Here is a 26,270-nt window from a genome sequence, read left to right as displayed (position 1 = left end):
CTTGTAGCACTGAGTGCCATAAAGAAAAATAAAGCAGGGCAAGAAGGGAAGAAGGGAGGGAATGAGGAACAAATCCTTGCAGTGGTCTTGAAAGGCCTTTCAGAGGAGGGGGTCTTTGACCAGTCTGGAAAGGAGTGAGGGCTGAAACTGATTCCCTGGGGAGAGTCAAGAGCGAGGACCTCACCCCAAGATGAGGAAAAGGCCCACATGGCTGACAGCTCTCTCTGCCCTTCGGCGCTTGAGCCTACCATGGTCTCCCTCGCAGACCCGAGAAGGATGGGACAAGCCGAGGGCTGGGCGGAGTGACGCAGAGGCCACGTGACTGCGCTCCAACTCTAACACGGTACCAAGAGGCTTCCCAACCATGCAAGTTCACTGCGTGTAGCACTACCAGGTAATATACAGGTTACCCCGTTAAATTTGAATCTCACGTTCTCAACTTGTTAGTATAAGAATATCTCATGCAAAATTCTTTATCTGAAATTAAACTGGGTGTCCTGTGTTTATTTGCTAAATCCTATATCCTAAAGTTGGAAATTTAAGTGCCAACCCATATTGGAGCCTGAGGGAAAAGGAAAGATGTATGTGTCTCATATACACGTTTTCGTGTTTTATTACTGGTTAAATCCCTCCCCCAGCATTAGTTGAAAATATTGAAAAGTTGGAAGCTGATGTAATAAAATTCAGTGTTTAAACATTTTATTTATAATTGGCTTTAATGGAAGCAAACATAAGTACAATTTTCAAAATCTCTTGAACAAGTGATGACCTTAAATAAGCATAAATTAACTTCAGTTCACTGGAACTTATTTTGCAGAATGCCACTGTGATATTGTTGAAAAACAAATTCTCAAGACCACTTCCAAATTTAGGTAAGGTTAAGAAAAATTCATGAATCAGTTTTACAGGATCCAAACATGATGCTGATTTCATATTATAAATTATTGATACTATTTTCTGCTTAAAACAAGTTCAAATGAAATTTCCACTGGATTTAAATCATTGAACTATTAAGCCGAAAGTCAGCAGCTGCCTTTTGTAAGTCAGAGATATTCACAGAGAATAACTTTCCCCTTGTGAAAAATTCAAAATCTAAAGATACTTCCTGTTTCATATCTCCATCTCTAGATGTCTGTATACTCTTTAATTTCTATTTGATAAACACTTTTGCCACAATCATTAATACACTTATTCAGTGATTTGTTCATTTTCAGTTTTTCCATTTTTATTCCAGTATGTTCATCTCTCTTACTAAACTTTCACATTAATCAAACATACTTTCAGAGTGACTTTCATTTGTTTTAGGAATTGGATAAGCCTTTTATTAAGCACAATACTTTGTATATGTCATGTTTCAAAATTTTAAGTATTTTTCTTAGTTCAGAACAATGACATTCAGAGAAGTTGCATAAAAACGTCATCTATTTGCATCAAGCTGCTTTCTACTTCAAGATATTGTATTTTGTCATTTGATACTATCACTTTCAATATTTGAAAAACATCTTTGTGTGAAGTGCCTTGATTGTATTTGATCCTGATGCCTCTTAGGACTCAAATGTGAGTTGTTTGTTCTTTAGTGGGTACTAGGGTTTGAACTCAGGGCTTTGTGCTTGCTAGTAAACATTCACTATACCCTACAAATCATGCCTCCAGCTTTTTTTTTTTCTGGTTATTTTTGATAGGGTCTTGCTTTTTGCCCAGGCCATCCTGAACTGTGATCCTCCTATTTTATGCCTCTCACTGTAGCTGGGATGGCAGGTGCATACCACAATGCCCAGTTTTTTCCACTAAGATGGAGTCTCCCAACCTTTTGCCCAGCCTGCCTAGAAGCACCATCCTTCTGATCGCAGCCTCCTGCATAGCTGGGATGACAGGTGCATGCCACAGTGCAGAGCAATGTTGAGATAGGGGTCTCATGAACTTTTCCCCAGGCTAGCCTTCAACTGTAATCTTCAGCCACCAGCACCTGGCTCACATGTTTTTAAAGTAGTTTTTACAACAAGCATAATATTCCATCTGCTCAATGAATTCACAAAAGCTGTATATTCTTTGTACAATACTAAAAAGATTATACTTGAATACATAAAAGCACTTTTGCACTTAAGATTATGAACTTACTTGGCATAATCACTTTTGGGGGGATAATGGCTTTTACATCCTTGTATAAACACTTGCTACATCCTGTTATTATATCCGTGGCTTGAATGGTATTTTATGTCAATATCTTCTTTCCCAGTTTATTAATTGGAAAAGCCCATATCCCCTTTTTTGTCATTTTAATAAAATAATTGACTTTTCTATTGTTATGACATTACTCTTATATAAACATACTTAATAATCTGACACATGTTCATGATGTACATATCTGATATATAAAGAATAAGGAAAAGAATTTTCCTTCCTTAATTCTCCCACAGTATTTCAAATCTAATTCATATGCTGAAGTCCTAACCAGTAAGTAACTGTATTTGAGATAGGTCCTTAAAGATGAAATTAAAATAAAATGAAGTCATATGTTTGGACCTTAGTCCAGTAACACTGATGTTCTTATAAGAGTAAATTAGAACATAGACAACACATGGCAGGGGGTTGACCATCTGCAGGCCAAGATGACAGGTCTCAGAAGAATCCTAACCTGCTGACACCTTGAGATCTTGGACTTCCAGCCTCCAGGACTGTGAGAAAAACAAATGTCTTTTGTTTAAGCCACCCAGTCTGTGGTGTTTCATTATAGCAGCCCTAGAAAACTAATACATATTATAAATTTGTTTTTATTATACAAATAAGGCATAGTTTCCATTTTATGACCAGCTACATCACATTATACTGAGTGCAACTAAGTTAAAAGGCATCGCCCTTAGGTTTTAAGCTTTTAGAGGTTAACTTATGGATAGTATAAGCTCAAAGGGTAATTGACAGAAATTAAAAGGAGAAAAGGCATGTGAAAATTTTGTGTCATCTTGGCTAGATGATGGCAATCACTTTGGTCAAATGCTAGTCTAGAGATTCATCTCACATTCCAGAATGCCAGAGATACCATCTTAGTTTTAGCAAGAAGATTTATGTTGACAGGCAAACAAAGGGGTATAAATACTACAAATATCAAAAAGTGGCAAAGGGAGAAGAGGTGCAATGGAAGATAGTGAATATAATGATTATCTTTCAAACTTCTAAAGCTGCAAAATCAAAAATGGCACTTTTATAACCATATGATTTGAAGTCAGCAAGCCTAAAAACAAAGATACTTGAAACTGATTCCTCTAGAAAGTAAGACTAGGGGTGGGGAGCAATAGGGTGGGGCAGAATTATTCACAGTAAGCTACTTGTCTTATTTTTTAAACTGGGCTAGCAGAGAAAGCAAAATTCATGCTTTAACACTCAGCTCTAGCCAGGCATCAGTGGCTCATGCCTATAATCCTAGCTACTCAGGAGACAGAGATCAGGAGGATCATGGTTCCAGTAACACTGGACTAAGGATGAATGAAATAACATCCCTAAAACAGTATCAAGTGCACACTGAAATGCTTGATAATGCTTGGCTGCCATAGTAAACATATAAATGGCAAGCTAAGTAGATTAAATAAGGATTGCTAAAAGCAGTACCCTGTTTCTAAGGTAGAAGTTATCTTCTGTTATTCTAGGACTGTGCTGGGATTGATGAGTAGGCACCAACATGTAACAGATTCTTTAGTGATTGATTCCATGGTTAATGCAAGAAATGTTCAAATGAATATGGAACATCTTGCTAAACCAGATAACAAAGATCTCAAGATAAGGTTTTCTGTATCTGTACTTTATTTTACATTAAAAATAATTTTTAAAAATAAAATAAATGATAAACTTCTACTCCCAGACAAGATAAATAGTTTATAGTACACCACCTTTTATCCTCCTCCCAAAAGAACACACCACAAAACCTAAGAAACATGAAAGCTGGATAAAATCTCTTTAAAAATTGTTTGAAAACATCAATGAATTGCTAAAACAAAAAGGGCTTACAGCAACATTGTAAAAAAAAGATGAAGTTTGTGTTAATGAACCAAAAGTCTACAGCCCCTGATATCTTAAATCATTTACTGATTATAGGCATGGGATAAGAATGAGGATCCAGAGTGACTGATGATTGTAAGAGGCAGAGAAACCAACAGAGCTTTTGGCAGTATCAAAAGGCATTGAAAGACATAAAGCATAAAGATAATGAATATGAAAGTAGAGAACTTTCACCCTCGTTGCCTATTAAGACATTTTCTGAATTCTAAAGTTAGACAGAATGGAAAGTTAAGACACTAAGTTAAAAATTCTCTGTCTTAGATTCAAAAATTCAAATTCTCTGAAAAGGAGAATGAATTTGGGGGGCAGAGTCCAGATAGTGAGGATACAAGGAATAAACTTGAGGAACTGCCAGTAGGGATAGTTCCAGTGAACATTGTAGGCTCTCAATTAGAAACTCCCCAGAGGACTATATCCTGCAAGGTGGGGGGACAATAAGGGTAAACTAGAAGTAGTCTTAACAAAACTGCAACTCAGCCTTAATTGTCAACTCAGTCCCTGATTAAGGTCCACTCTGCCTCGTTGGGGAAAAGTGTAAGCCTTCTGTGTAAGAGGTTAACACCATCTAGAGGCTCTACAACTTATACACAATGTTCAGCATCCAATCAAAAATTATCAGGCATGCTAACAGAGTGGACTAAATGCCTGCATAAATCCAAGACCCTATTCAGAAAATAACTAAAGCAAAAAGGGCTGGGGGCATGGCTCAAGTTGCCTAGCAAGTGTAAGGTCCCAAGTTAAAATCTCAGTACCACAAAAAAAAAAAAAGTTAAGCAATAAGAAGGAAAGCATGGTATATATATTTAATGAGAGTTCTGGAAGGGTCACAGACAATATGTAAAGAGAAAATGATTTAATAATTTTCCAGAATTGTACATGTTGAAAAGCCAAAAAATTACAAACAAGAAGGAAAAAAATAATCACCTCAGGTGCCATTTTTTCTCATTTCCTAGCTTTAATCTCTTCCTTCCATCTCTAGTCTGTTATATTGAAGCTATAAATCTGTAAACTATATTTCCCAGATTCCCTGATGAGCTGATTTCCTTTTAGGTTCTGCCAGTGAAAGCTGCTAGGAGATTAGATAGCAATTTCCCTTTACCCAGTGTTTTTTTTTTTTTTTTTGCCAGAGAGATTGTTTTATGTTAAACCCTTGAGATTTAGGGATTATTTACTACTGAAGACTAAGCCTACCTTATCCTATACACAAAAAACTTTAAAGTAGCCTTATACTTCATACTACATAAAAATAAAACTAAAAGACAAGGACTGTATACCTTTTAGAAGAGAACATAGGAACATAAATTATATTCATCCTCTTGGAGGAAGAAGGATGTCTTAAGATATAAAAAGCATAAGGCAAGTAGGAAAAACTTGATAAACTTAACATTAAAGTTAAAAATCTCTTTATCAAAGACAGAACTAAAAAAGTAAAAAGACAAACCACAAAACAAATTATTTGGAAAAGATAGTGAACGAAGAGCTTGGATCCATATTAAAATTTTCTATGCTGGTAGAGCACTTGCCTAGCAATCACAAGGCCCTGTGTTCAATCCTCAGTGCCACCAAAAAAAAAAGAAAAAAAAGGTTTCACTAAAAATTTCTATGAATCAGTTAGGTTTGAAAAAAAACCTAATGACTAATAAACATATGAAAAGGTTTCATCATTATTATGTTTAAAATAGGTAATACTACACATGTACTGTCTTAAGTAGAGCTGCTACAACAGAGCAACATACATAGGGTTAAATGATCCATTTATTTCTCTCACTCTAGTCCAAGATCACGGTGCCAGCAGATTCTTGTCTGGTAAGGGCCTGCTTTCTGGCTCATAAACAGCTATTTTCTTGCTGTGTCTTTACAGAGCAGAAATGGGGATAGAGAGCACTCTGGGCCTCTTTTATAAGAACACTAAGCCCTTCATGAGGATTTCACTCTCATGACCTAATCACCTCCCAAAAGACCCACCTCCTAATACCATCACATTGGGGATTAGGATTTCAACATATGAACTGGGGAGGAGGGGACACAAACATTCAGTCTATAACCTGCTGCAAGCCAGCTAAACATGACAATACCAGATACTGGAGAAAAGTGGGTAACAAGAACTACTTTTATTCTTTGGTAAGAATGTGTTATTCTTTGGTAACAACCACTTTGCAACACATTACTGGTAAAGTTGAAGACTCACCTGTTAAGACTCCACATTTCTATTCCTGGGGAGGTATGGGGGTATATGTCTGTATGTATGTATGTATGTATGTATGTATATTATCTCAAAGAAGTGTGTTTATGTGCCCCAGAAATCACTATAAAAATGCTTACCACAGCATTAATCATAATATACAAAGCCTGAAGTCAACTCAAATGTCCATCAGTAGCATACTGACTAAATTATGGTACAGTCCTACAATATACATTAACTGAATGAATTATAAGAATTAAACTGTACGACAATGAAGATGAATCTTAAAAACAATGTCAAATGAAAGAAGCCAAATACTCCCAAAACAGTCTGATTCCATTAGCATACAGCTCAAAACTCAATGAAAATGAAACAGCTAAGTATTTAGTGAAATAGTCACAGGTGGTAAAAAGACAAGCAAAGGATCTACTACTCCAAATCACTGAACAATGATTACTACCCAGGTGCCAAGGGAGGAAAGATGTGATCCAGGAGAGGCTTCTGAGTAGCGGCCTAGGTAATGATCAGAAAATGTATATCTCCAATCAGCTGGTGGTAGCAGAGGTGTTCCTGCTTGCTTTCACATTCTTTAAAGGACTCATCTATATGCTATCAACAATTTTGTGTGTACATCTCAAAGTTAAAAAAAAGAAGAAACGTCAAACAACCGCATCCCAATTGTGAACATACCCGCTCTACATTCTCTGGGAGATACCTGCACTTTAAAGAAAAGGACACTAAAGCTTGAAGCAGACACAGTGCTGAAACCAGGTCTAGAACCCAAGAATAGGGTTTTGCTGCTAAACCACTCATTATCCAGACTCTGCCCTCACCAAAACAATGCATATGAAATGGTGAACACAGTGAAGCCTCCTGAGTCTTAAAAAAATACTCCACATAAGGCTCTTTAAGACTTCTGACAGGGACATTTTATTTTATTTTTTGGTTAAAGCTACAACTGATAGAATGCTATAAAAACAAACATGTAAACAAGGTATCAGAACTTTGGTTCACTGAAACATCTCATACTTAAAACATCTGAGGTACAAAGGCACCTTCCTAGGTGCTAGACAGTCTGGCTCTGCTGCAGCCACTCTGATGCTATTCTTGGGGCCAGAGACAGCAGAGGCTAACTGCAGAAGCTGGGACCCAGGTCATCCAGGACTTGGCCCAGTACACTCTCTCTCCACTTCAGACAAACACTGACTTGTCCAAAGACCTGCCTGATAGGAGCTCAAACATACAAAGGTGTCTGTAATGCTGAACTTGAAGATGACTTGTAGGGCCAGGAAGGGGAAAGGCAGAAAAGGACATCCATCAGTCTACTTCTGTTGATCCACAAGGCCTCAAGAACTCCTGTCCTCGCTCATGGAACCACTTATTGGACACTGTGAACAGAAAGCAAGTATGTTACAATCCCACTGGTCAGTTCAGCCACACAAATCAACACCAACTCTAGTGATGACGTCTGCACTGTGCTCAAGACATGGTCCCGGGCGTCGAGTTGCTCATGAGCTCTTAAGGAAGACACATGAGTACCTAGATAATTGTACAAAATTCTACCAGTGACACAATATGTGTGTGTATGTTGCCACGGGAACAGAGCCCAAGTGCATCTTAAGGATGTTAGGGAAGAAGAGACTTCAGGGCTAGAATATGCAGCTGAACAGAAGCTATCCCAGCAAGAAGACAAACATTTCTTAAGGCTCCCACAATCAAATGGCCCCCTACACCATTTGGAAGTGCAGAAAGTGGAAACGGAATGAGAAAGTCATCAAGGCAGGAGCCACTGTTAGGTGTCAAGAACCTCAAGAAGCCTAATATTAATGGGTGGTGATGGGCAGAAACTGAGAGTGAAGGGATAGAGAAGCCTGTCAGCACTGTGGAGGGCTTGACTATCAACTTCAGGTGGGCCAGCAGATATAATCTGTGTACAGAGGACATCACAGGACTGTCACCTAAAGCCATGTCACAAATTCACATGAACCACAATTCTGTTCCTCAAATGTAGACCCTCTCATAATGAATTAAAAAATTGCTTTAATGCACTAGTGAAGTCATAGAGATTGTTAAGTATAATTTAACTTAAGTATTACATATACTTAATTGAACAAATGACCTATAAGGCTTATAATGATTAATAGCATATATAGTTAAATGATAAATTTTAGTTAATATGCAGTGTTTGTATCATGTTAATGATATACTTGAGCCCTCTATTAGATTATATCTACATTTCCTTATATAATTTTCCCCCCTGAAACCAGCAACTATCTCATTTTCTTCTTCATTTGCTTAATTTTCTGTGAACCTATCACTATTTACTCCCCAAACTCTCAAGAGTTATAAACTAATTTATCACTTCCTGCCATATCCTGGTTCAAGTCTCTCATGGTTCACCATAGCTGCTTCCAGGATTAGACTCAAGCTTCATCTTCTGTCCCAGCCTCCACCCTTATCTCTTTATTCCTGCGCCACAAGGCCTCTCCTTCACGTGTCAGGGCAGCCAACCTCTACACCTATGAAGCTGGTTGTAGCCTGCATGTAATTCCATGTGGGTCTTGCTTGCCTGGGACACCTTCTGCCTTCTGTGCCTCCAGATTTCCCTTATGCTTCTTTAAAACCATTGCCAGAACCCACTCCTCTGGAGGTCTGCCCTGGACCTGCAATGCTTATATAGCTCAGGGCTTCCTCAGCTATGTGGGCATCTCTGAGTGTCCCCAAATAGCTGTGTTAGCACTTAACCAGATGAGAAGACCATTACATGGCTGGATAGTACTACCAGTTGGCAGGAAAAAAAAAAAAAACAGGAAATAGCATTGGCTATGTGCCAGTCTGGCATCAGTTGTCTCCCAGCTCTGAGTCTAAGGCCAACCATCAAATCCCAGACTGAGGCCACCACAGTAGTCAATACCACCCCTCAAACCACTCACCCCACTTGCAGCCCACAAGCACAGGGCAAGCCGCATGTCTCGTTCGGTAGTCACCTTCCCCACTCCGCAGAAGGTTGTACCAGAATACAGCTGTTCCCTGGAAAAAAGATGACCTGTCAGACTACATCCTTAAAGATCAGGCTCAGGGACCTAACCCCAAGCACCAAAGACCCCTGCCTGGACAGAAACACCTTCCCTTTCCTGTGTACAGGGGAACATGTGGCTCTGGGACTCTAGCAATAGGGAACCTTCCCAGAAAGCCACCTGCCCCTAAAGGGATGGAAGTTTAGAAAGCCACCTGCCCCTGAAGGGACTTCCCTTCCTGTCCCTAATCTCCAGATAAAAGGTGGGACCCCAGGTCAAAAGTGCAGTGGACTATTACATGGTTAGCACATCACATGACAGTCAAGGAATGGGACTAGAAGATACAGACAAGGTTTGGGCCCTGCTCCAACCTCTGACTCTTAAGAATCACACTTACCTTCTTAGGCCAAATTGCAGCACCCAAATCAGGGAAGACGGTGGCACCACCAGCTTCTACATCACTCATCTGGGAATACAAGGCACAGAGCTTGGCCCCTCTATCCAAGGATCTTAGAGCAACTAAGTCACAGAGGACATAAGGTGTGCAAATCACCCTGCTCTAAACGTGTGGCACTGCTTGGAAGCTCTGATCCATGGCCAGCCCTTCAATCAAGATGCTTCCCACACCCCACTGAATCCTTGTGGTTCATCAGGATAGTCTCCATGCTACTCGTGTTCAAAGTGCTTGGGGCCCATAGAAGACCCACATGCAGGCTGTCCTTGAATGGGAATAATCTGAAACTATACTCAGAAAATGCCTGTCCTAACCCTCATGTCTTTCATTCCCACACAGTCTGGGCCTTACCAGCAAACTTCCCTGACCCTGCAGCTTCCAATCCCAGCCTTTGTAGGCTGTTTGTCTGGCTCTAGCATCTTCCTACTCTCTAGTCAAACCTTCAATTTCCAGAAACCTTCCTCTGGGTGAGCAGGTAGGATGCTGTCTCTGTCTAAAGACCCGCTTTCTCATGGCAAGGTCTGGAACTAACCACAAAGATCGGCAGCAGCAAGGCTGCACTTACACCCTCAGTGTGCTTCAACTTCTTTCTCATCTGGCTCTTCAAGTTTTGTGCCTACACAGTAATGAAACTTGGAGCTTAAAAATATTTCCACCAAACACATACCAGACTGACTGAAGAGCACTCGAAAGACCTATTTTAAATGAATAAAATGAAAACCCCCAATGGCTTCCCCAGCCCTGGCAGTCAAACCCAGGGAAACCACAAGGCCTGACAATCTCATAGCCTCTCCCTCCAGACTCAGTAGCCTTATTCTATTTTTCCAACATCTCAAGTCCTTTTTCTCTTCCAGGCTTACACACACCCCATTCTGTGCCAGAAACACGTTCCACCAGCAAATTTCCACTCAGCCTTCAACTCTCAACCAGTACTGTTACTTCCCAAGGGAGGACTCTGAACCCCCATGCTACTTCTTCATAGTGTTTGTCTCTATGGTAACCAAATAATTCTGTGTTTAAAATCTCCCAAGTTAGACCTCAAGTGACCCAAGAGAGACCACGTATATCCTGCTCACCAGCAGTCCATAGCACAGTCTCTCATACACAATAACCACACAAGTAAAATTTAAAAGAAAAAAATGAACTTCTGTCTCTAAGTTCCTTGACAGCGTTTGTACCTCTTTAGAGCAGACCCTTGCCTTAAGGGAAGAGCAAACTGTTCCTCACTGAAAGATTAAGTCCAACAAGTCTGTGGATGGATAGAGGCAGCAGATGGGAAGTAAGCTACTCAGCCTCTGGGGAAACAAAAGCAGCTTCCACCCAAGAGCACCTCATGGCTACCTCCTCACTCTGCTGCTAGGAGAGTTAGGACAATAATCCCAAAATCCACAGTAGCACTGCACCCATCAAAAGGAAGGCAGAATATGCTACAACATGCATGAATCTTGAGGACACTAAGTTAAGTGAAATCAGCCAGCCAAAAAAAGGCAAATACTCTGACTCCACTTACATGAGGTTATGTGGTATGAGTAATTGAAATCATAGAGACAGAAAGTAGACTGATAGTTGCCAAGGACTAGGGGAGGGGAATCTGGATTTTTTGTTTGTTTGATAGTAGTTTTAGTTTTATAGAATAAGAAGAGATATGGTGGTAGATGGTGGTGATGGTTATACAACATGCATTTAATACCATTAAAGTATACTTAAAAATGGTTAAGGTGGTAAATTTTAGTTATGTGTATTTTACCACAATAAAAAAATTTGCAGGAGTGAAGGCTGGGTGCTGGTGGTTCACACCTGTAATCCTAGCTACTTGTGAGGCTGAGATCACGAGGCTAGATGTTTGAGGCCAGTCTGGGCAAACAGTTCATGAGACCCCCCCATCTACAAAATAACTACAGCAAAATGGACTAGAGGTGTGGCTCAAGTGGTAGAGTACCTGCTTTGCAAGCCCTGATTTCAAACCCCAGTCCCAAGGTCCCCGCCCAAAAAAAAAAGTTGAGGGGAAAAAAAACAATCCAGGGATAATGTCCTGGCAGGGGGTGGGGATGGGGGACCACCCAGATGTGAACAAAAACCAACTCTCTCTAACCAACAAAGGTGTTCAGGAACATAAAAATCATTATGCAACAACTAGTAGTATCAGCCCTGACTGGGGTGGGATATAAGAGAGCCCTCTGAACCCAGGGTCCCTTAGGGCCCATAACTGCATACATCATACTCACGTAGTTTAAGAATGTAGCCACACGATTCCCAGTCCCTAAACGCTTGAAAGCATCTTGGTGATCACTCTATAAAATTAAGTGAGAGTGAAAGAGTGGGCCTGGACTCAATACTTACATAGTTAAGAAACGTCGCTAACCTATTCCCCTCCGTTTTGAGGTCGCTGTCAAAAGGTCGCTGCAACAGACAACAACTTTCACCCAGGTTTGCAACCAATTTACTCACCACCCAAAGGCCTGGAGTCAAAAGAGCTAGGAGAAGGTAATAAACATGCATTCTATAAAGCAGCTTGAAACATGAGCCAAGGCTGCAAAGGCAACTCTGGCCTTGGCATGGAGAGGGGCAAGGGGGACAGAAACAATTTTCAAAAAGACCTAGTGAGGTCTTTTGCTTTAGAATTAGGACAAAGAGTGATAGTACTCCCCACATCTATAAGAAACAGCCAAGCTCCCTTAGGTTTCATAGGTCCCAGATTTAGGCTTCACCAGTAATGAAGAGTTTCCCCAGTGAGGCAGGAGGTAGGGGTGGGGTGATGTGGAGGCTGAAGTGCTCCTAAAATCTCTAGCCTTCTCAAAGCAGCAAGAGCAGGGCCTTTGGAAAGTGCTGATGATGTAGGCCTTACCCGAGAGAAGTCAAAGTGTGGCTCATACTGTCCTCCCATTCCATAATTTGCAACCTGGTGAGAAATAACAGCATTGGACCTTTCCAATAGCATGAACAGTCCTGTAGCACCCATCTTTATAGGAACACCACCTCCCAAGGCTTGAAAACAACCAGAACCTCCCAAAGCAGCCTCTCTAACCATGTCCTGATAGCACAGGTGGAGCAAGTGTTGCAAATATGCCTGTAGCTAAGAGAAGCACAAATGTGGTTTCCCAAAAAAGAACAAGACAGGAGGCTGGAGGCTTGGCTCAAGCAATAGAGCACCTGCCTAGCAAGTGTGAAGCCCTGAGTTCAAACCCTAGTACCACCACCAAAAAAAAATTCACCAAAAAGAACAAGACAGGTGACCTGCCACTGTGGAGGAGCTCCAACCCTTCAAGAATACTGAGACAGTAGCAGAGAGAGGCCTTCCTGAAGCAGACCCTAGCCTGGGAGGCAATAAGAAGGTGATCCAAAGGAAAGTCAACAACAAACTCAAGACTGAGATGTTTTTGTTTTTTTGAGACAATATATTGCTATGTTGCTCAAGTTAGCCTCTAATGCCTTGGCTCAAGCAATCTTCCTGCCTCAGCTGTATCTGGAATGATAAATACATGCTACCATGCCTGGCTTGAGATTTTTCCTTTTTAACACTAGATTTGGACCTTTTTAGTGCCTGGAATTGCTCCTGCCATTGTTTCTCAGCAGCTATTCCAGGTCAGGCCAAATGGGGCAAATATTTCCTACCTCCTCTCACAATGGTCCACTGCATGGAGTACTTCTGCATCCAAGTGAGGACATGGGGGGAGGGGGTTGACTGCTGGGTGTCCAAAAAATTGCTACCAGTACCCCAGCTCCCACAGTGAACCAGGACCTGCAGCAAGATGTGAGCCATAGCAACTAGTAGGTATCATTAATTGGACTGAAAATTGTAAATGTAGGCTAGCGTGTGGCTAAACAGGTAGAGACCTGAGTTCAAATCCCAGTACCACCAAAAAAATTGTAAATGCCTTGTGGACAGCTTACTGACAAAATGTAATGTTCTAAATCACAATAGGTATTTTAGCTTCAGCAGATACAACAAAAGACAGAATTTAAGATGAAGTACAAAATCTGACAGGGAAGCTGATGGGACAAGTGGTACCACCAGTGTCTATCCAGGAAAAACTGGTCTGTGTCTTATTGAAACCCTAAAAACCTTCCGTGCTCAGCCATTAGTTCTCAGAAAGTATATCCTTTTTGGCAATTTTACCTGACAAGAGATGCTACAAAAACAACACTAACAAAGACCTTTTGTTATGGGAAAAAGAGAGGATAGAACTTACAGGAAAAGAAATCTTCCTGTTGGGGCACAAAGAATACTTGCCAAATACGATGAAATGGAAATTTTGGGCAGTACAGTTTTCAGTGTCTACCAAAATAAATGATGTGAAGAATCAGTGGATGAAAATATGTTGTTATCCACTGGTTCAAGATTCCTACACAGGGCTGGTGGGGGGTGGCTCAAGTGATAGAGTGCCTGTCTAGCAAGCATGAGGCCCTGAGTTCAAATCCCAGTACTGCCAAAAAGAAAAAGGAAAAAAAAAAAAAAAAGAGATTCCTGCACAAAAAAAGTCTACAATCTTGTCAACAATTGAAGAAGGCCTGGTGCCACAGATGGTCCTAAGGCTGGAGGTGCATTTAAGGAGAGAAGGGCTACATTGAGCAGTTGATAAAGTGCTATCACAAATGCTTTGACAGATATGCTTTTCTTTGGTCCATTCAAGCTTGAAGAGCTTGAAGAAAATTCTAGACATGACTATGACTAGTGTGCCAAGGCATTCAAGAAAGTTCAATCACTGCTTGTTACTGGGGCTATCAAGTTATGACTGCACTCTCCAACACTTCCATTCCATGGATGGAGTGTTTAAACTTTCAGATCCTAGGCAGTGAAAGAAGCAGCACTGCTACAGCTGGCTCATCTTATAACAGTTTGGAAAATTAAATGTGAGCGTGTGCTAAAGTCATTATACCTTCACTCTTTAGCAGTTCCAAATAAGTACAAAAGTCATGGGAACTTCTGGGTTTGCAGTGATCAGATCCATCACCCAGCATATTTAAGTCCTCACACTCACAAACTTACAAGTAACTGCACCTCAAAACTGAATCCTGTGGAGAGGTATTCATTTGAATCTTTAGACATGTTGCTACAAGGTAGAGTCAGCATTTAAAAGAAACAGTTATGTATTATGCCAAGGCCAGAAGGGAAGAAAAAAAGTTAGAAATCACTTTTCTGGTGAGGCTGAAGTTCAAGCCAGAAGTCTTGAAATTTAAAGGAGCTGAAGGTGTAGTATCTCCTCTTCTATCAGAAAGGCCCTCATCTAGTTCATAAGAAAGCTTCAATTGCCCTTTTTCTCACCAAAGGTCTACAGGAAACATTGATTGGAACTGAAAGAGTGTTCACAGATGGTAGAAGAACCAACCCCTTTCTAGAAGCATTCCCAAAGGGTCCCTGATGTGAGGGCTGCTGCTGGTGCCTGAGTATTTATCATACCACAAGCAGTCCTTGAGGAGTGGACATTTAGAGCTAAGTGCTGAAGCCCAGGTTCCTGCTCCCCAGACCCGGTAAAATCAAAGCATTCCCAGCACCACTGGCTGGCAAGTGAAATGCCAAAATAGCTCCTAAAGGAAGAATGCAAACAAAAATGGTGCATCAGTCACTTGGCCAGAATATCCTTGAGTATTAGAGCACTTCCACTGAGAGTTGAAACATTCAGACACCAGATGATTGAGCTATAACACAAGACACTGAACAGGATGAAGTCTATAGCATAGAAGCCAGTCCATGACAAGAAGTTATTGTCTTCTCTGGTTGAGGGTGATGCAGAAATACACAGAGCATTGCCAGGAAGCTAACCAAGAGAGCAATAGAGGCACAGGTCCTATCTACTCAACCCAGGGTATGAAATCAGCCAATCAAGTCAACTGCTGCCCTTGTTCAGGGCCATGAGAGTCCTAAACATCAGCTCTGATGTAGAAAAAGCAGTGGCAGATGTCTTAAAACAATGACAAAAAATAAACAAAAATCCTGCTCCAAGAAAATATGCATCAAGGGCTGGTGGAGTGGCTTTAAGTGCCTATAAAGGTTGAGGTCCTGAGTTCAAACCCCAGTATCGCCAAATATACACACACACACACACACACACACACACACACACACACACACACACACACACACACACATATATGAATCAAAATAATGCCAATAGGGAAGCATGTAATCTAGAACTCCTATCACTCTTGAAATAGTGGTGCTATCATACACACAAGGCAGGTGGGAGATGTGGCAGAAATCCTGTATTGACATACTTATCTAGAGTAAGTTGAGATGAACTGGAAAAGCTTATAAAAAATGTTCAGAAGACTGCAAGGCAATCAGCATGATACTGAAAACTAGTGGACCTCACACAAATCCATAATGATGGCCTTCAAAGTTGGTTTTTTGATTGCTGATGCAGCTATGGAAAGAAAAAAAAAGAATGACCAACTTTGGCTTGGATGTGTCCAGGCAAAAGTTCAGAGAATCTTTTCCAAATGATCTTCAGTCGATATTCTAGTGATATCTATGGCTGGTCAGACCTAAATGCCAAGCCTAAAGGTGAAGGTTTCTATCTTTAAGTATACAGAAACTCTGGCCAAACAGATCCAGAGGACTAGAAAGATGCCAGTGAAACCTCTAACAGTGTATCAGGTCATCAACTTTATAGAAGAACCCAGAAGTTCTGAATTTCAGAAGAAAGCACAACCAGCATTGAAAGCAATAGCCACACGACACATTGTACAGCTCTATCTTTCAGCCAGATGCTGCCAGGCTTCTTCACAATCACCTTTTGAAATAAAGGCAAGAAGCCTTTGTTTCACAAGAACACTCCACTTTCCCCCAGCTAACGAGTACAGACCTCTCACTTCTCCTAGCAACATACCATACAACAATTCATTATATCTCCAAGTGCATTTGACTATCACTCAGAACCATGACCTCTGAAGCTATTTTTAGCTCTCTTCTAGGTGTCCCTGAAATAATTCAGAATTTGAGTTTCTGTAGTCAAGAAGCCATGAATGAACCTGCCATGCCCACCACTGCTCCCTAGCTCCTAGGATGATATGTGGGGAAACAATAGATACTCAGTGGATAGTTGTCAAACACTGTTGAATCCAGCAGGCATGATCAATTCTGGTTTCCCAACATGAGATCATTCCATATTCACAGCGTTGTGTAGTTATATAGTTTATTAGGCAAGCCTTCCTAGATCTAGTATGGGTACCTTGGGAGTTTATCTAGCCAAACAGACCTCTTCCCAACCCTTGTGGTCCCAGGGACCAGCAATACCTGCAATAACTCTGCAGTCTTTACTGTTAATCCTGTGATGTACTGCATACGACGATTTACACGGGCCACAACGGGGTCATCGTCCTCTTCCAGCCAGGAGCTGGGCCAAAGAAGAGAGCAAAGACAACGGGAAGGGTAGGTTTAGATGAGATCCTGTGCTCCCTACCCCAAGTCAAGGCCAGCAGTACTAATAGGCAGAATATGGTGAGTGCTATAAGAGAGTGAGGAAGTGACAGCAGGTGGGAGCACAGGGAGCTCTGGATTTGAAGCTTGAGCAGCTGTCCCACCACCACCATCTCTGCTTACCTTTTAGAAACCCTGTAGTTGGCAACAGTGAGAACGCCTGTCTTAGGATCTCGAACAGTGGCTCGTGCAAGCTGGAAGTCAGAAAGAGGGGCAGACTTATCCCTTTTGGCCTTTTGTGTTTTCCCAGAGGGCACTGGGACCAGATCTGCCAGCTACATCAGTAGGGGAGGCAGTTCTGCAGGCAGTGGCTCTAGCCAAGAGCCCATAATCCTATAGACGAGGCCAGAACAGGCGTCCAAGGCCCCATTATCCCCCTGTACTATTAAACCCTAGCTACTTCCTTGCTTGGTCACTACTCATCCCTCCTCCTATCCAGGTCTGTGCTGCCTGCACAATTATTTCTATGAATTCTACTTGGTCTGTTCCTGCATCTGCCTGAGCAGCCTCCCTTCCTTGCCAGGCCCACATACCACTCCTAGCTGAGCGCAGCCTGAGCTTAGGTGCTCCTATCACATCCAAACTGTGCTACCATCTCTGAGGTTCAACTTGTATACTTCTCTAGATTGGGTCAACTTCCCCCATTCTGAACCTAAATGGCTTCCTCTACCAAAAAAAACCCATCCAAACACTGTCCTACACTACCACCACACACTGGACTCCCAACTGCTAAGACCAGGAAAGACAGATGGTACAGTTCTTACTCCCTTGGGAGCCTCACAAAGTAAGATAATAAAACCAGGAAAGGATTCTATAGGCTGAAATAAGTGAACCACCACCTGGATGCTACCCACCTCCGTGAGTTGTCATATACACATGCTCATATACATAATCAAGCACATTTCTCTCCTCATCTCCCCAGGCTTAATGATATTGCCAGGAGAGATGTGCTGCCCAGAGCCAGAGAACCATGGCAAGGGTCTGTGTGGTTCCGCTGTGGACTGTCCTAATGGCTTCACATGACCGCCACCTCAGTAGCACTTGATTTCAGTAAGTACTCTACTATGGGCCTGGCACTATTCTGAGTGGCTTAGACATGGTCCCCTAACTTCATACAACTCAAGTAGAGAAGGCAGAAGAACAGCCAGGTGATTGCAGTATAGCAATGAGCTTAATGCCTGTGGAAGTTCAGCCAAAGAGTCAAGAAAGGCTTCTTAGAGGAGGGGACCACCTAGCTGAGACAATACAGATGCTCAGGGGTAAAAAGGGGTATGGGCCCAAGTGTGGATTAGAGGCAATATGAAATATGAAAATAGGATGATGAGGTAAGCAGGGGCTAGAATATGATGCAACCTAATGGCCAAGGAGAAATAGGGAAGGCTTTATGCAGAAGAACATTCAAACTGGATATAAGAAGGATCACTATGAATATCTTATGGAGAGGTAACTAAAAAGTGACTGAAGTGGAAGAAGACTAGTGAGGAAGCCTCAACAGAGATCAAGGCAACAGATGATGGTGGTCTGGGTGAGAAGATGGCAGAAGGGATGGAGAGGAACAGACAGACCACGAATGTGTTCATGGGGTGAAATCAACACACCTAGACACTGTGCTGCTCTAACATGCTCTAATAAAGTGGCCAGCATGCCCAGGACAGGTGGCTTCCCTGAGCTCCTATCTGTGGGCCTTTCCTGAATCAGCTGATGCTTGTCTAGCCCTGATGACAACGGTTGCCACTATCAGACCCCTTCCAAACATCTGAGCCTCAGCATTGGCTTGGTGCCCCAAAATGCTGGGCAGCTGATCTCTGCCCCGGGGATAAACAGGAATATTTTGAAAGCAGGCTGGAGACCCACAGACAGCTACAAGGCATTCTCTGCAGGCCAAGTTAAGCTCATTGGCTTCACTTCAAAGCCAAAATAGCATCTATCTTATGAGCTTATGGAAGAGGTCAGCTTATGACAGCCAACATGTTTTGCTTGTCACAGGCTTCTGTATAAAGATAAGTTTTCCCAATGCTCCCTTCCCACCTGTCACACATGGGCACATGTGTGTGCACATACACACATACACAAAGGCTCTCAGGACAGGTAAGGAATCTCTCAGATCTTGGTATGACAGTGTTTTCCTCACCTGGAAACCAGAAAATCAGTTTTCCCTGGAGGACTCTGGAGTTGACCCAGAGGGTAGAAAAAAGGATTCCTAGTTGCTATTCTCCCAGCACACTGGCTAGACCCTCCATCAGCTACATCAGTGATACCAACAACTGACCATAAGCCCTAGATGTCCTAGGACCTCAAGGCAAGACTTCCAAGATGAGGTCCAGGAAAAGGAGTCTACTTCAGGTCTCTCCATGTGATGGTCAATCTTGATTGTCAACTTAATTGGACTGAGAAGTACTCAAGGAAATTAATAAACCATATCTCTGGGTGTGTCTATGAGGGCATTTCCAGAGAGGATTAACTAAGGTAGGAAGACCAACCCCTAATGTGGTCAGCACCATCCCAGGCTGGGAGCCTGATGGAATAAAAGAGGAAAAAGAATTTCTTTTTTCTTCTATAAAATCAGAGAATAGGAGGGCGGAACAGGTCTTGCAGGGAGTGGAAGTAGGAGGGTGGGGGAATTGGTTAGTACCACTGGAAGTGGGGAAGGGGCAGAGAAAGGGGGTAGGAGGGTGAGTATGATACCAAAAAAATGTGTAAACATGTATGTAAATGCAAAAATGATACCTGTTGAAATCATTCCAGGAATGGGGGTAGGGAGGGATAAAAGAGAGCTGTGGAGGGGTGAATTCAACTATGATATATTTGATACATTGTAAGAACTGTTGTAAATGTCACAATGTACCCCACCCAGCACAACAATTAAAAAACGGAGGTGGGGGGATGGAAAGCCTGACTAATACACTCCATGAGTGTTGGGACTCCTGGCCACCTCAGTCACTATATAATTTTATTGGAAACAAACGATAGAGAATTCAGCTAAATCCTCCCTCCCAATCATCAGTGGTGGGAGAAAGTTAGGGAAATGACAGCAAGCAGTTCTCTTTGAAAGATGTTAAATGGTTCCAAAACTTTCTGAACTAGAAATAGAAGAGTAATTTTAGAAAATGACACATATACAAAACCAACAGCCAACTGCATACTTAGCAGCAAAATATCAGAGTAATTTCCAGGAAACTCAGAAACAAGACAAGGATACCTACTGTAATAATGGTCCAGAAATTCTTGACAGTTCAATAAGATAATAAAAACAAAGGAACTATAAGTATTAGTAAGGGAATTTTCCTTATATGCAGGTAATATTATCTGGACAACCCAAGAAAATCAACTAAAAAAAATTTTTAAAGGGGAGAGGGGAGTAAGTAATTTCAACCACTCTCCATAACCTGCACATCAGTTTCCTCAAGGAGACAGTCCATTTAATAGACATAATAGATGTTAAGCACTTAGAACAGGTCCTATCAATAAGAACTCAATAAACTTTAGCAATTACTGTGAGGTATATATTTAAAATCAAGTTTAGCATATATTAGTAAACTAATATAATAATATAAACAATTAAACAGTAGCTGGCATAAACCCAGCTACTCAGGAGGCAGAGATGGGGAGGATCACGATTTGAGGCCAGTGGGGGCAAGGGAGTTAGCAAGACCCCATCTCAACCAATAAGATGAGAGTGATACAACCAATAAGATGAGAGTGGTGGCATGTGCCTGTTATCCCAACTGTATAGAAGATGTAAATAGGAGGATCATGAACCAGACTGGCCTAAGCAAAAATATGAGACCCTATCTGAAAAATAAAGCAAAAAGGGTTCAGGCAGGATTCAAAAGGTAGAGCACCTGTCTAGCAAGCATGAGGTCCTGAGTTCAAACCCCAGCATCACCAAAAATTTTTTTTAAAATGGAGAACCAAAGTTACAGTAACAAGAAAACACATTTAAGAATAAACTTAATGAGAAAAATATAAGGCATCTAAGAAGAAAACTTTAAGATATGAATAAATAGGGAGACCTAGGAAGTTTCTGGATGAGAAGGCTCAATGTTGTACGATGTACATTGTCCTCTAAGTAAACCACTTCACTGCAGTCCTAATCAGATGCACCACAGCACTTAGCTTTCCAGCACCCTATGGCACATTTCCTAAAAACCCACCCACACACCTGTTCCCCCAACCAGGTGAACTGACAATTCTCACTATGGGCTATCCTGCTCCCAGTATGATCTTCTATCATAGCACTTGGCTGTTCATGCTCATTTTCTTGGTTTTCTTTCCCACCAGATCATGAACTCACAAGGTCAGGCTGAATCTACAGCATCTCAGTAGACTCATGCTAGACACTGGTAAGACTAAGTAAGCAAACAAACTGCCCCACTGTGCCAGAGATGAAAGAACCTATACCCTTCAGTGCTCTAGAAGGACCTACAGAAATACCTACTTTGGGTTTAGCGATCTCCTTGATCCTCTCAATTTCTTCGTCAGACATGACATCGTAGTACCTGACAATGTGTGGGCTGTCCCACTCATCCTCCTCTTTGAAGGGGGCGATGAGCAGCTGTGGAGTCCTGTTGCCATGGTGGTACCTACAGAATAGCTTCTTCTGCCTCTGCGGGGTCTGGCAAGCACAGAACAACAGGCCCTGAGTTGAGTGAGGCCTAACCTTCAGTTCCAGTCCAGCAGTCTGCAAACAGTGTTCTCATAACCTGTTCCCTCCTACCCTGCCACAGATGAAAACAAAAGTCCCTCGGTTTGACTGGCATGAAGTGACACCCTATAAATCATGCCATTTTCCTTCTCTCTCAAGATGACTTCATGTCTCTAATTCCTGTGGCAAAAGATAACTCCTGACTCCTTTTGCAGATATATGAATAGGTCTGGAAGATCAGGCAAGGGAGAAGCCTCTTTAGGGGAGGAGGCAGTGAGAGTCAATGGGATGGACATGGAAAAGGCAGGAGACTCCCTCATACCTGAGCCCCCATGAGGAGGCACTGGGTTCTGAAGGGCTCTCAAAAGAAATGTCACAGACACCAAGCTCCAGGAAGTGCTACCTCTTTACCACAGAGACTTACTGTACACTTAACCCAGTGACTTCCCTAGGGACCTGAGGCACATCCACACCTATCATTTTCCTCACACCAGTGAGTCAAGCAAAAACTGGGTATGTGAGGATTGGGATACCTGCACATCAGCCTCAGTAGATGCTACTAAGAACTGGGGAGATGCTAAGAAAAGTATCTGCAGACAGAGAAACTTCTTCCCCAACTGCCTGCCCAGAGCCAGTATCCAGGTCCACAGCCTAGGCGCTGTCCCCTTCCTGGGTCTCACCAGTTTGACACCTTCCCCACGACAAAGGCTCTCATACACATCCCTCTCAGGCAGGTAGTCCACAGGCCTCTCATAGACACCTTCTTGGGTTGCTAGTGCCACTGCTGACTGATTTGACAATGGTTTATGTCTTTCTTCCTCTAACAACTGCTCAAAGTACCGCAAATTCCCTCCAGCTCGCTCATGGCTTGGGTCTAGAAAAAAGCAAAGAACAAGGAGGAAAAGGAAACCACAAACATCTGTTAGGTCATTTAGAGAAATTATTCTGTAAGCAGTTTCTCTTTCAGCACCCATTTGTGTGTTACATTTTGCTTACACAACACCTAACCCAACAGAGGCTATCCCTATCTTGGTCAAAGATGAGAGAGGAGCATCAAGCAGGAAACTAAGCCAGCCTCTGAGGGGACTTCCTTCTCAGGCCTCCCTGGAAGTCCCAAGGTCCAAGGTTCAGAGAAGTAGTCCTGAGTCCTGCCTCCTCCTCACTATTTAAAGCCATTCCCCAGAGTGTAACCATTACTGGTGACCATACCATGCACTGGCCATAACTAGAAGATGAACTGTCAAAAAAAAAAAAAATAGCCACAGCTCTGGTGGATATCAAAGCATTCAAAGAAGCAGGCATGGCAGTATTTCTGTGCCACTCCTCAGATAAGGAAAACTAAGGTCCAAAGATGTTAAAAGATTTAAGTTGAGGTTATACAGAACATGAATCCAGGTGTCCTGACTCCCTGTCCAAGGTTCTTACTAACTCACTTGACAGAATCTAACAAAGCTCTCTTCCCACATTGGTCTTGCTGGGACACTCATATGCTACCTTAGACTCCTATGGGAAGCAGTGGCAAAATAAAGTCCTAGCTGGTCTGTGAAACTCCAGGTAATGACATCCCCATGTATTAACAAGAGTGAAACAGGTTTTAAAGGCACAGTGCTTTTGACCTCTTTAATCTCATATCACAAGGCACACAAAGCACCATGCCAAAATCATACTGTTAGACCTCAGGCCACTAATAGCTGGAGGTCACCATTTGTACTGAAGCAAGTATAGATTGCCTTGCGAGCTGTCCTAATACAGTTCTTCAGTCTCATCTTACCTTCCCCTAACCTTCTTACCAAGCGACAATAGGCGGCGGGTGAGCTCCAGGGCACGGTGCAGATCACCCAACTGGAAGACAGCATAGCTAAGGTAGTCCAGCACTTGGGACTTGGCTATGCTGGCCTCCTCCCCAGCATCAAGCTGCTTTAGCCCCTGTTCCATCCACAGCACCGTATGATAATAGTCCCCTTCATTATATGCTGAGCGGCCCATCCCAAAGCAGTCATCCACACTCAGCATTGCCTGATATTTGGTTCCTGCAGCAAGAGAAACAAATAGTTAGGGTCCAAAGAGCCTCTGGGTTGTGGAGGAAGAGTAACTTCAGAAGGGGGCCATTATCCAAGCAGAACTCCACTAGGACTTTATGCCACAAACCATGAAGTGTCATTGATACAGTGAACAAAGACACATTAGCCCTGCCTTGGGCTGGGCTGGGTTCACAGCCAATCTCCTAGCCTTAAACTCTCCCTCTCCCAAGTGGGAAAAGGCTTTATGATGGAGTTGCCCAAGAAGTAGTGTTAAAGAGAGAGTGAAGGTCCTGTAGGCCACACAGGAGAAGATTCTTGTTTTGTGGGCAACTGGCCATATGAGTCTGTAGGGTAGGAAATTTTGCTAAATTTAAGAAAGACAACTAAATCTGAGAAAAGCGCAGAAAAGGTGTCTGAGGCTGGAGCTCCAGCAAGTACATACCCAGAAAAGACAAAAGAGGAGGAACACTGTGAAGGAACTAAGGAGGAAAAGAAACAGAGGGAGCAGGAACAGTGTAATAGACACCAAGGAAGAGCAAGAGCCAAGGTTACAGTGCCAACTTTGGCTATTCGGTAGCATGTATCTTGGTGAGCACCAGCCCAGAAGGCCTTGTGACCATGGATCATCTGCTGTGGGGTGGCCACTAGAAAGTGACTATGAAGACAGTTTCAAGCCAAGAAGCAGCAGCAGATCCACAGAAAGCAAGGACTGTGACTCTCCCCAAATACCACTAACAGCCATCAGGCATGGCTAACATGATACAAATGCCTTAGACAGTGCTCTCTGTGCCTGAGATCCTCTGTCCAGAAAGGAACCCCTACTACAGGAGGGTAGCTGCTACAGAGTCCAGTGTCAGCTTGTCCTGGTGGCCCAGGAACCAACAATGTAGCAGAGACAGATGAAGGACACAATGTAGGACACAAAATGAAGTCACAGGTAGGCTAGAAACTAGGGGGTTCCTGGGGTCCTTTTCCCTCACTATGGGCCTCCATTGATTTCCTCTGACTCTGCAGGCCCAAGAACCTGCCCTGATGGAGGTAGTGTAACAGAGATAAATGAGTAGGGCTCTGGAGCTGGACAAAGCTGAGGCTGTGTGGGCCTTGCTATGCACCCACCAGCTGTTAACTCTGGACAGGTTACCCAACCTAAGTCTCAGTGCCCTATCTTAATAGAGATAATATACATCTAGCTAATAAAGACAATACCATCAGTTTTAAAGGGCTGGGGCCAAGAATTCAATGAGATGATATATGAAGATGTCTCCTCAGGATGCTAATGACTAGGAGCTATTATCAAACAAGTCTTACAGATGCCATGAATGTTAAGAATGGCTCCCAGGCATTCAGCATCTTCCTCAGAAGCTAACTCAAAATGTCTCCTCCCTGGAGGGTGACAGCTGAGCTGAGTGCTGAAGGGCAATCAGACATAGAATAGTCCAGCTGACATGGGTAACAACATTCCTGTGGGGGGGTGGAATGAACAAAGCTAATGAGCAATACAGAAGCTAGAACAATAGGCAAGGAAGCCAAAGAGGCAGCAGGTCTTCAAAGATTATACATAGGAGGAGTTTGGATTTAGCCCTGAAAGTTAAACATTGCACTCAGGAACTCATGTGGACAGATGTATACTTCACACCACACGGGGGATGGTCTTAAGAAGTGAGCTGGAGGTATGAGACAGGTCAGAATGATATTCTAACAATCTAGTTGAGAAAAAAATGGTCATGGGGCTACAGTCAGAGGACAAGTACAGAAGACCACTAGGGAGGTAGAATCCATAGGTTTTAGAATTCTGGCTTAGTCTGCCAGTGGATCATGGTGCTTTTTGCTGAGTTAAGAGGTAAGGGAAGAGGGTAAACAGTTCAAATGGGGATGAGAATTTCAATTTGATGCACATGAAGTTTGTGAAGTCTGTGGAATATCCAAGTAGAGATGTCCCATGGACATTTTCCTCTACTAGTTAGAAGCTTGAGAGACATGCCTTGACAGGTAAGTCAGATCTATCTGCCATTCATATTCAGACAATACCTCAAGTGATGGAAATGGCTGGGTTCACCTAGGGAAGGTGCTTACGGAGAACATGAGTAGGGGTAGAGTCCCAAAGAGTAGCTCCCTTATGCCCTTTCATTCCATTCAGTATACTCAGTGAACTCAGATATATGTTCACTGATCAATATCAGCTCCCTCCTCTCACAAACCAGTCTCACAGCTATCAGGTGAATGTATTTTGAGCTGCGTTTTCTCTCTGGCCTCATGGCCAGGATTGGTCCAAGATGTGATCGAGGCAGGAATAAGGAAAGGTGCAAGCCCCTTCCATTGGCTCATCAAAATCCATATGAAGGCCTTGACCAACCAGTAACAGAATACCTAAAGATTAAGAACAACTCCACACACCATGGTTCTCTCTGCTTGTGTCTCCTCTAGAGTCCCCAAAGGTGAGGTGGCATCCAAAGTCTAATGAGCTCCAACCCTGGTTTATTGGCC

At 42.5% G+C, this 26,270-nt stretch overlaps 1 protein-coding gene across 9 annotated transcripts in view; it reads right to left on the bottom strand.

Annotated features, from left to right (window-relative positions):
• Nucleotides 1–674: 674 nt before the first annotated feature.
• Nucleotides 675–26,270, bottom strand: part of P4ha2 (prolyl 4-hydroxylase subunit alpha 2) — a 39,841-nt gene continuing 14,245 nt past the window's right edge. For 6 of the 9 annotated variants that reach the window (XM_074057230.1, XM_020179649.2, XM_020179648.2 and 3 more), the window contains 10 exons: nucleotides 23,556–23,795; nucleotides 22,446–22,639; nucleotides 21,559–21,735; nucleotides 17,244–17,314; nucleotides 16,938–17,037; nucleotides 12,549–12,602; nucleotides 11,929–11,994; nucleotides 9,647–9,715; nucleotides 9,166–9,262; nucleotides 675–7,620 (listed from right to left, as the gene is read on the bottom strand). In XM_074057230.1, the coding sequence (XP_073913331.1) occupies nucleotides 7,550–7,620; nucleotides 9,166–9,262; nucleotides 9,647–9,715; nucleotides 11,929–11,994; nucleotides 12,549–12,602; nucleotides 16,938–17,037; nucleotides 17,244–17,314; nucleotides 21,559–21,735; nucleotides 22,446–22,639; nucleotides 23,556–23,795 (1,139 nt within the window). In that variant the 3' untranslated portion in view covers nucleotides 675–7,549. Of the gene's footprint in view, nucleotides 7,621–9,165; nucleotides 9,263–9,646; nucleotides 9,716–11,928; nucleotides 11,995–12,043; nucleotides 12,104–12,548; nucleotides 12,603–16,937; nucleotides 17,038–17,243; nucleotides 17,315–21,558; nucleotides 21,736–22,445; nucleotides 22,640–23,555; nucleotides 23,796–26,270 lie in introns of all 9 variants that reach the window. The other 3 variants (XM_020179651.2, XM_074057233.1, XM_020179652.2) reach the window with 2 other exon arrangements.

Source organism: Castor canadensis, chromosome 16, assembly GCF_047511655.1.
Source record: "Castor canadensis chromosome 16, mCasCan1.hap1v2, whole genome shotgun sequence".
Lineage (NCBI taxonomy): Eukaryota > Metazoa > Chordata > Mammalia > Rodentia > Castoridae > Castor > Castor canadensis.
The sequence above is the reverse complement of the archived record's forward strand: the minus strand, read 5'-3'. Positions and strand labels throughout refer to the sequence as shown.